Genomic DNA, 10,875 nt, shown 5'->3' with positions numbered 1-10,875 from the left:
CTGTGAAGATCTTTCAGTGGAGACGGAAGGGCGGTGTGGTTCTTATGATGACGTAGTGTTGGGCAGTGAGGACAGTGTGACTGACACGGGTGGAGAACGTAGTTCAGAGTTTTTGTCCGATGGTGGCACTGGAAGTCGTTTGGAAGAAGAGAGTCAACTCAAATCACCTGGGAGAACAGGTGATGGGAACCACTCTCAAGTCCGCCATCTTTCTGTAAATACGGTCAGGAAATGCAGGGCAGTGCAGTTCAACAGAGTACCAGAGGGGGGCGTGTGTTTTGCCGTGCCTCAGGCTGTTTCCTTTGACGGAGTAGATAACAAGACATCTCCACAAAGTCGAAGAAAATCACAGCAAATGAGAAAGAATGACTCCAAAACGTCTTCTCCACTGGTCCACGGGACGTCCATTCCAGGAAAGACCTCCACGCCGAACCCCTTCTCTGAAGCAGTGAGACTGAACCTAAAACCCCAGCAGACTCCACGGACGTCTTTCACGGTCTACAGCGACCCCGTCAGGTTCGCTCCTGTGTCACGGACGTCTCTTAACCCCGCCAATAAAGTTCTGTCCGCTTTGTCTGCCAACACACACTCGTCGTTCACCAACCGGTCCTTTTCTGAGACTGCAAGAGTTCGGAAGGTCACGTCCCCACTGTGCGCATGCGGACGTCGTGCAAAGCGACAGGTTGTCTGCAACGGGGGTCCGAACCAGGGGCGGGGTTTTTTCTGCTGTCCTGTCCGGCGGTCAGGTAGCTGTGGAAAGATCCAGAAGGGATGTGACTTCTTCAAGTGGGAGTCATCTCTGATGAAGAGCAGCGGACTGGCGCCCCCTGCTGCCCTGGCTTCGGTATCACTGAGTCACAACAACTCAACTTTTAGCTGTGGTCTCCAGCAGAGGGCGACGTTGAGATAAGGTTAATAATGTTATTGAATATAGATAATGTGCTGGTGTAACTACGGTCCGTTTTTAAAAAGTCCCGTTGACCTTTATTTTTACTAACGTAATATTTTGATAAGAATGGACAAAACGAAGTGAATGATGGACAAGTGTCTGTTGACAGACATACGTGTGTGTGTACACCACGGTAAGTGAACTGTGTTTGAATGTTGAATGACTGTTGTGTCTGTACGGTGGCCTCGGGAACATTCACTGTGTCAATATTTGAAATACTCATTTTTACTGTAGTACATTTCCCTCAGATCTGTTGTTTTCTTCTACTGAATTTCCCGGTGTGGGATGAATAAACTCTTATCTTCTGTGAATTGTATTTGAACCGAGATGTGTTTTAATGTGTAACAGGATGACACCGTCCTCATTAATTGGGGTTTTTAATAAAATACATTTTTACCAGTTTGTCGCACTTACATTTGTCCTGTTCCTCTAAAATACATTTTCAGTTGTACTTTATATTTATATGGACAGTAAATATAAATATATAAAGTATGTGCTAAGATTTTCTGCCTTCTCAGGAACATACGCTGTCGATTGTTTTTGTCCCTCCGCGCTCACCGTAACTACCAAACTGAAAACGTGCTGTTGTGAGGCGTTTCTTTACACTGGAAACAGCTGCAGGTCAACGTCGTAGTTTCAATTCCAAACAACGGGATTTGTCCGCTTTAAGTGGCGTAAACGCGGTGAAACTCCTAAAGTACCTGAGAAGGAAACCAAACATCAACAAGGTGAGAACAAACGGCGGAGACAAAGTCACTGCTAAAGCATGTCAGCCGCGCACAGCGAGTCGAGGAAACGGAACAAGAAGCGCTATGCCGGCGGCCACCACCACAGTAAACGCTGTAAAGGCGCCAGAGAACTGGAGGTCGGAATGAACGGGATCCTCATCACATGCAACATGAACGAGAAGAAGTGCACGGCAGAGGCCTTCAACCTGCTCAATGAATACGCTGACCAGCTGTACGGTCCAGAGAAGGTGACGTCACTTCAGTCAACTGATATATTCGATATAATCATCTGTATTCTGTGCTGTTCTCCCTTCATTAGACCCACAGTTAGCCCCGCAGCTATAGCTTTAACGACGCTAGTTGTCTTTTGTCGATCTGTCGATGACCGATACAATTACCGATACTGATATCGATACAATCTGTATGTTCTTTCACTGCAGTTACAGGAAGATGGTGGGAGCAGCAGCGGGGAAGAAGAAGAAGAAGACGTGGACGTGGCTCTGAAGAAAGAAGTGGCTCAACTGAGGGCGTCTGGACCAAAACAGGAACGACGGTTCCAGGCCTTGGACAGTGGGGCCAACAATGTGATCTTCATCAAAACAAACAGTCTTGGTAAGCTGTGGACCAGTGACGTGTGCTCAGGAGCCATCATTATAAAGTATGTTTAATCAATATCAATATTTTCCACTGATCTGGGTTAAAGATGGATTTTTAGTATGACATTTAAAAAATCACCAAATTTGAGTATTTGGTGATCAAGTACAGAGCAGAAATCCCCGGTGAAGCAGTGGAGAGCAGTGACTCACATCTGAGTGACGATCCAAATTAAATCTGTGCTGCACTTTTCTCTTTTACAAATCTGTTCCTGTGTATTTGTTGGTGTTGGTGTGAGTGGAACTGAAAGAGGAACGTTGATGGATATGAACCATTACCAGGTGATGATGATGATGATGATGATGATGATGAACAGTGAAATAAGATGAGCCGTGAACGTCACTGCTGTGGACGTTCAACAACCGACCTGACTTACAGTCACTGGTTCAAATGTCTCTTCTTCTTCGTAGAGTCTGACGAGTTGGTTCATCACATTCTGTCTGATCTTCACTCATCCAAGAAGAAAAAGTCACGAGTGATCCTCCGGATGCTTCCGGTGAGACGCTTGGAAAGAAACCAAAGTGATGAATGAAGACGTGGACTCCAGAGCTTCTTTAACGTGACGCCACGTTCTAATTGCAGGTGACTGGAACATGTAAAGCCTTCCAGGAGGATATCGTCAAGTACCTGACGACTTTCCTGGAGCCTTGGTTCAAAACCCCAAACTCTGCCACATATCAGATCGCCTTCAAGGCTCGAAACAGCAGCCACAACAAGAGAGACGACATCATCAAAGCAGTCGCAGGTCACTTTTCCTTTCTTTGGCGTAGGGTTAGAAACGTTCAACGTCAGTGAATGAACCTGAAATAACCAGCATGAATTCTTTGGTTGCTGCAGGTCTGGTTGGGAAGATGAATCCTAAAAACAAAGTGGATTTGACCAACCCACAGCTGACGGTCATCGTGGAGGTGATAAAGGCCGTGTGCTGCGTCAGTGTGGTCAAGGACTACACTCTGTACAGGAAGTACAACGTCCAGGAAGTAGTCAAAGTACATGCTTCAAAGTCTGATAAGACAGATCCAGACGATGGTCCTGGACAGGAGGTGGAAGTAGGAAGAGAAAAGACGGAGGAGTCTGGGAACGGCGGCCACGAGTCCCCGGAGAACAAAGACACAGATGAAGGCGGAGTCGACGGGGAGTGAAACTTTTTTGTTTGTTTAAACTTTTAAACCAGTTTTCTAGGTTAACATTTGACAGCGTTTGATTTAAAAAAAAAAAAACGTTTACTTTTCTTTTTCTAACACAAATGTGTGATCAATCAACATGGACATGTTACATCTTAACCCCTGTGTTACAGTACTGCAGTACTACAGTAGTAAAATAATGCAGAAAAGCTGAGGAATATTCATACGTAAGCAGCTCAAATCAAAGATTTGTTAATTTATTTTTAAAAATACAGTTTTCTATCCAAATTAATTGTAAATTGTATAAGAAAAAAGTTGATTAAATAGAAAAATGATCGACTGGCTGTGAAGCCTTAGTTTTAAAAAGTGTTTTTTGGCAAAGATAATATTTTATACAGCTGTCATTTTCTATTCAATGGTTCAACGAGCACAGCTCGAAGATTTCACCTCGTGTCGAATGTGAGCTGTTACATTTTTATCCTTCAGTGAAATGTCCTGTGGATTTAAAATGTCCAAATGCAGTTTTTCTTTTGGCCACAAGATGGTGACAGTGACAGGTATGAACGTTCAAATGACATGTAGATGGTTTTTGTTGAATTCTAAATCGATTACTATTTTTATGTAGAAAATATTTTTAGACAGTATCATTGATGAATCATTGTTGCTCTCAATAAACTGTATTTTTCTCAGTCGAAGTGAAAGGTAATTTATCTGCTCTCAGTCTTTTCAGTGATTATAACAGTTAAGACTTAAATGATCTCCTGTTTTCTCCCATTCCTTTAATATATTTATTTCTTGTCATATTAATTTATGACAAATTAAAATCCACCAATCTAAGGTGGAGCAACGCTGACGTTGTTCTTGTTGTTGTAAACCAGTTTTCAGTTCAACATTTTTAGTCATATTTATATGATTGTTTTTACTTTGACACGTTGGTTTCGTGCAGATTTCTTTAAAAACAAAATTCTTTATCACGGCCACACACACACACACACACACACACATCATCTGAACTGCTGATTATTTTTCTCAGTTTTTTCCTCTTGAGCTGAACTGTTGCACTGACCCTGCGTTCATTATTTCCACTGCGTACAACTAAAACTCCCAGATCGTCCAATCACTGCGATCTGCTGCTGACCTTTTAACCTAAACACACTCTGTTTCAGAACGGTGCCAATTAGACTGTACATGTGGGCTACACTACACGACTGCCCACGTCGGCTGATGCCTTATAATGACATCACAGTAGTGGTGTCAGTGACGCCTCAGCAGTCGGCATGATGACAGCATCTTCACGAAGTATTACTTTAAATGACATGATCAGAAAGGACGTCTAACAGTACAGTAAAGTCAAAGTATCTTCATATCCTCTGTGTTGGTCCACGTCTAACCACCAGACCAAACTGCACTTTCTTAATTCACTTAAGTTTTTAAGTTTTCAGGTGTGAAGATTCTCGGTGTAGTCTGAACAGTCGGTGGTGTCAGTCAACACTGTCAACGTGAGTAACAATCTACCAAAGTCAGGTCAATGTTAATCAGTTAGAATGGCCTTCAAATGCAGTGTGATCCAATGTGTTAATTGCCCTCACAGCCTTTTCTAATTACCCCTCTCTGGTCATTAAAGTCCGTTGTTTTTCTGTTCTCACTGTTCTGTCACCGAGGACTCGTACAGGTTTTAAATGTCACCGCTCTGTGAAACAAAGTGTTCACCAGCGTGTGTGCACGTGCACATGCACGTGCGTCCCCAGGGTCAGGATTAGCATCCACTGGTGCGTCTCCATATCTGACCTTTATGAGGAGCTGAGTGGAACTCTCTGGGGTCTCATTTGTCTCACTTTACCCAAACAGTGGCCACAACACCCCTTATACACACACACACACACACACACACACACACACACACACACACACGACTGTAGCCTGAACAGTGAACAGTGCTGTATGGAACAGTACTAGCTGACACTGACTGTTGGTACTATTTAGTTCAGGTTCAGATCAACGCGTCATCTATTCATCCACATCAGAAACATCAGAGGTGTTAAAGTGAAATCAGGTTCGGATCCAGTTGAGAGATTCCTGAGTCACCGAAACATTTCCTTGGCTGGATGTAAAGCTGAGGTTCTCAAAGTAGGGGGTGCCCCCCCTGCCCCCCTCTCTCCCCCACAGAGTGTTCAGCAAGGCAAATTAATTTCAATTTTAACATAGGTTTCTATCCACGTCCTCCGCCTGAGACATTTCTTTCAGACGATGAGTCACGGCAGGAGTTCGGCTCCACAGTCTCACAGAGACGAGGATTATGGGATTCAGAATCCACAGTTATTTTCCTGCTGCTGCGGAACTGCTCTCCTCGTATTTTTGTCTTTTGTTACGAGGTAGAGTGTGTGTGTGTGTGTTTGCCGTAAACACAGATGGTCAATAGAAGGACACACACACACACATGATTTATTTTGTAGTAACTTCTGGGTCAAATGTTTTATTTACCCAAGAATCGTGCGTGTGTGTGTGTGCGTGTGTGTGTATGTGTGTGTGTGCGTCTCCAGGCTTATTGTGTGAATGCAGCTCTAAATGAGAAGTGCTTATCAACCTTCAGCAGCCTGTCAGCTCCAGCCCCAACAGTCCTGTAGGTGGAGCTGCAGGGCCCTGACTGAATCCAAACATTTGGATTTATCCTGTAAGAAAAGGAACAACTGGCTGAGGATTAGGTTAATTGAGATTATGTTGGGTAACATCATGGGGCAATAATTATTATGATTATTATTATGGGGAAATTAGTTTGTCTAAAACCTGAAATGAAGTTCCATTTTGATTGTGAGAGAAATATGGCTTTTTTAGGACCGGAACAGAAATATGGAGAAAAGAAATGTTTCCGTGACTACAGATTCATGAAGCTCACGCTTGTTGATTGGATATTTTTACAAACACACACTTTACAAGATTGAAAAACTATGGAAGACCCCAGATTTCAAATAGTTTGGTTCAAATTTGTAGGTGTGATTGTGGGATTTTAAAAAAAAAATTCATTTTGAGGGTTAAAAAATCCTGTTAGAATTCAATATAATTCCAAATGTAGATGTATTTTATTGACCCCAGGCTGGGATCTGTCTGACCGACTCCACTTCACTGATTCATTTTCAACAATTTTAAACCTGCGACTGTTATAAGATAACAGTAAACCAACGGCAAACCCGACTTTCAAAGCAGTTTTTTTTCCTTTTGATAATTAGAGAAATGTTTTTTTTTCCTGTTTTCTCCTGTTTTTTGTTAATTTTGGTTTGGATCACAGCTGCCCCTGCTGTCTGAGAGAGGAACAGTGACACGTGTGTGTGATGTTCAGGCTGATGACAGACAAACAGAGGGGGCGCCGTGAGAGGACACACAACCTTAACAGGATTGGAAATGGTAACCAGCAGCTGTAAGAAGTACGGGAGAAAAGAGTCAAAGTGTGAGGAGGGAGGGGTCTAAGACTGAGTCTGGGGGTGGGGGGGCATTTAGGCCAACGGTGTCCAAACACAGGACCGTGTTTGCTGGAATGGACGGACACGCAGGATGAACTATGCAATGGGAAAAGAAACAGAGCAAACCTTGGGATGAAAGAAGGAACCAAACACAATCAAACGCCACCGCCCAGCAGGGGGCCTCGGGATACACCCGTCTCAGAGATGGGTGGTGTGGGTGTGTGCATGTGTGTGTATAGTTTTGTACTGGTCTAATAAACCATTCATCTGCAGGGAGAAGAGAAGAGTGGATGCAGGGAGCGGAGGGTGGAGGGGTTTACAGCAAGCTTTACGTTCCATATTTACGCCCCTGTTCAGACGGACAGATACACAGTCCTGCCCAGAGGTTCTTTGATGCCTGTCGATGCCGCTGCGTGATGATGTCATACGGCAGAGAGCATAGGAGGGAGGCATGATCAAAGAAGAGAGGGAGGGATGAAGAAGCAGGAGAGGATATCCAAGACAACAACGGGACAAAGATGGCGAACGCTTATGCCATGGGACGTCCACTGGCTTCCAGACCTCTGCATCGCCAGGACACACCGGGGCTGGGCAGCAGGTGCATTCAGCACCGGCCTTATTCCAAAAGGATGACCACCAACACCACACACTGGGACCAAGAAGCCAACATCCGCCACTACGGCCGCTGGGCTAACACGGTAAGCTTTCCCTCTACCTTAGCCGTTGCTGTTTTACCATCAAACCCTCAAACGTCCCGACGTCTGTCACCGTCACTTCAGCCAAGTATTTTTCCTCAGACGCTTTTCTTTCCAAATAAAACATTTTCTACCCATTTCTTCTTTTTTCAGCCCTTTCATCATGGTCCTTTGCTTGTTAATATAGGCCTCTCCTTGCCATCAAAGGCAGCACATCAATTGCCCTGACTCCCAAGTGTATGTGTAAGGGTGCGAGAGAGAGAAAAGGGAGAGGGGGAAAAACGCACCATGTTTCACAGATCAAGGCAGGCTTTCATGACTGGTTTTGGCCTAGGTTGGGTCTTGGCTCTCCGTCATCTTTGTACACTCCCTTATTTGGTGGGGATCGGGCTGCGGACGGGCTCCGGAACCATAGCTCTGTTCCCCCAACATTTAAGAACCAAATTCCCCTTTGGTGTAAAATGAAGTCACGAGCTTTGTAAGAAATGGAAAGCAGAGACACTTTTAGTGTTTTTTCTTTGAGAATATTCTGTAGTGTGGTGAAAGGCGGCCCAGAGTTCTGCCCTAATGTTGACAATACGTGAAACAATATTTGAATAAGCAGCAGGAGGGCAGCTCCCAGCTAATCCACTGTGGATAATCCAGCATTGGTCCAGGCCATATTGGTAGCTGGAGTATTCAAGCCCATCACAATACACATCAGCAGGGTGCCATGGCAGATATACTGACAGACGTACTAGAGGCATGACTGGGAAAGGCCGGCAGATGGATGGACAGGTGGATGGATGACAGAGAAATCTGGATGGATGAATAGTTGCATGAACCACGATACTGAACCGTTGTCTTACTCCTTCATATTTATATGTTCCATAATTAAAAGATGATTTTCTACTGGAAAGAAAAACACAGGAAGCTGTACTAAAATGTAGGAACAGTGTTTTATATGTAAAGCCCAGATACAAAGCAACGGGAAATGTTGTCTTCATGTTGTTTATTCTTAGTAAGACAGTAACAAGACGGTTAGAACTTTATTAATCCCTCAGAGTTCCCTTTGGGAAGTGGAGTCTAGTAGCAGCAAAATCGCACAAATAGGTCAAATACAATAAAATACAAACATGAGTAGCAGCACACTGTCGATGAGAATGGGAAACTGAACAGTGGATGTTGGTAGTAGAAGTAAGTTAGTAGAAGTACACAGTGTTAGTAGTATTAGTAGGTTAGTAGAGGTAGATAGACAGTGTTAGTAGTATTAGTAGGTTAGCCTGGTCATTCATGTCTTATAACTTTTCTTGTAGCTAAACAAACTTCTTCTACTTCATTAATTTCCCTCAAGACCAGAGCTCTGTGTCTCTTTCAAGCTCTTTATAATGAAGATTTCACTCCATGTCAACATCTAAATAGGCCTTTGTGCTGAGAGGCCCCCGAGAGATAAGCCTGTTTCTGACAGCTCTCGGTACAAATGCCTAAATCTGCTGTGGCAGCTGGAACAAAGGCTCCCGGAGCTGAACCCGCAACACTGACCATACGCACAACCACGGCCGTCTCACTGCCGCAATCCAGGAGTTGATCATCACTACAAACACAACACACAAACTACTTCTGAATAATTGAATAATTAATCACATTCTCCACCTTGGTTTAGGAGTAACACACAGCATTCTGAGTTCAGGTCATCGGCTGATGAAGGAAGCTGATAACAATGATAACAACACCGATAACAACACCAATAACAACAATGATAACAACAATGATAACAACAACGATAACAACAATACATTTGCCAGGACATTCGAACCAGGAAAACTGCGTGAACACAGATAAAGGTAAACTATTCAGGAGTTTTATATTGAAAATGGAAGTACTAAGTTGACATGTGATCTAGACCTGACGTGGACCTGACCTGGATGACTAAGGTGTCACAATGATGGCTGGCAACTGAGAGCTGAGACCCCAAGTAACCGACTTCTGATTTTCTTTTTAACTTAATTACAAATTCTAATAAAATATTTCCCAATCCAAAGAGTTTAGTTGTCAACAACTGGACGTCTTCTTGGAGCTCAGACATTTTGTTCCTCAGTAGATAGATGGATAGACGGATGGATGGATAGACGGACGGACAGGGGGGCAGGTATATTACTGCCCCCCCCCTCCTCCCCCTGCACTGACCTTTCTTCAGCTGAGAGCACAGACATGTGCAATCCTCAGTCTTTACACATCCACCATCAAAATTCATTATAGATTCATAAGTACCAGTTGCCCCCAACCCCTCCTCACCAAGACACCATAAAGGTCTCATAAAGGTCAAGTTCATCTCCCTCAGTATTCTCCCTTTGTCTCACCCTCTCCTGCCTCATTGTCTCATGGGGAGCTGCAGCATCCACAACAACGTCAGCCTGTTGCAGTGTGAGTGTGGTTGAGAGTCAGTCAGAGTATACACTCCAAACTGTGTGAATACATTTCCATAATCATGTGTGTTTACCTGGGCTGTAAAGTCACACACACGATGCCAATCAAGTCTCTAGTGCACGACTTCATCACAGTGTGAAAAGTCCACGTCGTGGGTCAGAGGGAGAACCTGTGGGGAAACATCAGAGAAACACATTTCTTTTCTGCCTTTTCATCGTATTTGGAGACATCAAACTGAAGTAATCAGTGTTTGAAAAACCATGATTCAACAACAATGTTATCGTTAACGTTTGATTGACGTTCATTTCTCAGATTATCGTGGAGATCATGCGAACCCTCTTGCATTGGACTGCACTAAGAGAATATGTGTGGAACACGCACGAACCCCCGGAGCCTTCATCCCAACAGAGGACAGCTAGTTTGTGTTAAAGAAATGGTAAAGTACAGATCCCGGCACACAGATATGTAGGTTAGCTGTCTTCATATGACAAAAGAAAAAAGACTGCCAATGTTTTGCTAAATGTTCAGAAATGACTTGTTGACATCATCATTCACATGTGCAGTATAAATGTAACTAAATATCTATGGATCTTTGATTTTATCGTGTATAATTTGACCATAAATCATCAAAGTCTTAACAAAAATATAACTCCTTAGGGTTTAGCACTTACGTTGTTTGCCAACTATATAAACTAACCAGCAGGGGGCTGTAAAGGTTACTGTCTAGAGGGAAATAGAGCAATATTTGAACTGCCATTAACTGTGGCGTCACTTCTCTGTGTTAGAACTAGAACCGCCACTGATCACATCTGTACTGAGTGACGGGAGGCAGCCTAAACTCTCTCTCTGCCCGCCCCCCCCCCC

The 10,875-nt window shown here is 43.8% G+C and overlaps 2 protein-coding genes across 4 annotated transcripts in view; both read left to right on the top strand.

Annotated features, from left to right (window-relative positions):
- The window catches only part of eri2 (ERI1 exoribonuclease family member 2), a 5,499-nt gene extending 4,170 nt beyond the window's left edge, over positions 1-1,329 (top strand). For all 3 annotated transcript variants that reach the window (XM_025058411.1, XM_008316575.3, XM_025058412.1), the window contains one exon: positions 11-1,329. In XM_025058411.1, coding sequence (XP_024914179.1) covers positions 11-910 — 900 coding nt within the window. In that variant the 3' untranslated portion in view covers positions 911-1,329. The remainder of the gene's footprint in view (positions 1-10) is intronic.
- Positions 1,330-1,527: 198 nt separating this feature from the next.
- Positions 1,528-4,151, top strand: thumpd1 (THUMP domain containing 1). The gene is made up of 5 exons (XM_008316577.3): positions 1,528-1,925; positions 2,118-2,289; positions 2,742-2,827; positions 2,914-3,076; positions 3,169-4,151. Exons 1-5 carry the CDS (start codon positions 1,716-1,718, stop codon positions 3,471-3,473), a joined length of 936 nt encoding a protein of 311 aa, XP_008314799.1. The 5' UTR covers positions 1,528-1,715; the 3' UTR covers positions 3,474-4,151.
- Positions 4,152-10,875: the final 6,724 nt, after the last annotated feature.

This window comes from Cynoglossus semilaevis, chromosome 9 (genome assembly GCF_000523025.1).
Source record: "Cynoglossus semilaevis isolate Cse_v1.0 chromosome 9, Cse_v1.0, whole genome shotgun sequence".
Lineage (NCBI taxonomy): Eukaryota > Metazoa > Chordata > Actinopteri > Pleuronectiformes > Cynoglossidae > Cynoglossus > Cynoglossus semilaevis.
This window is presented reverse-complemented; position numbering and strand designations above follow the sequence as displayed.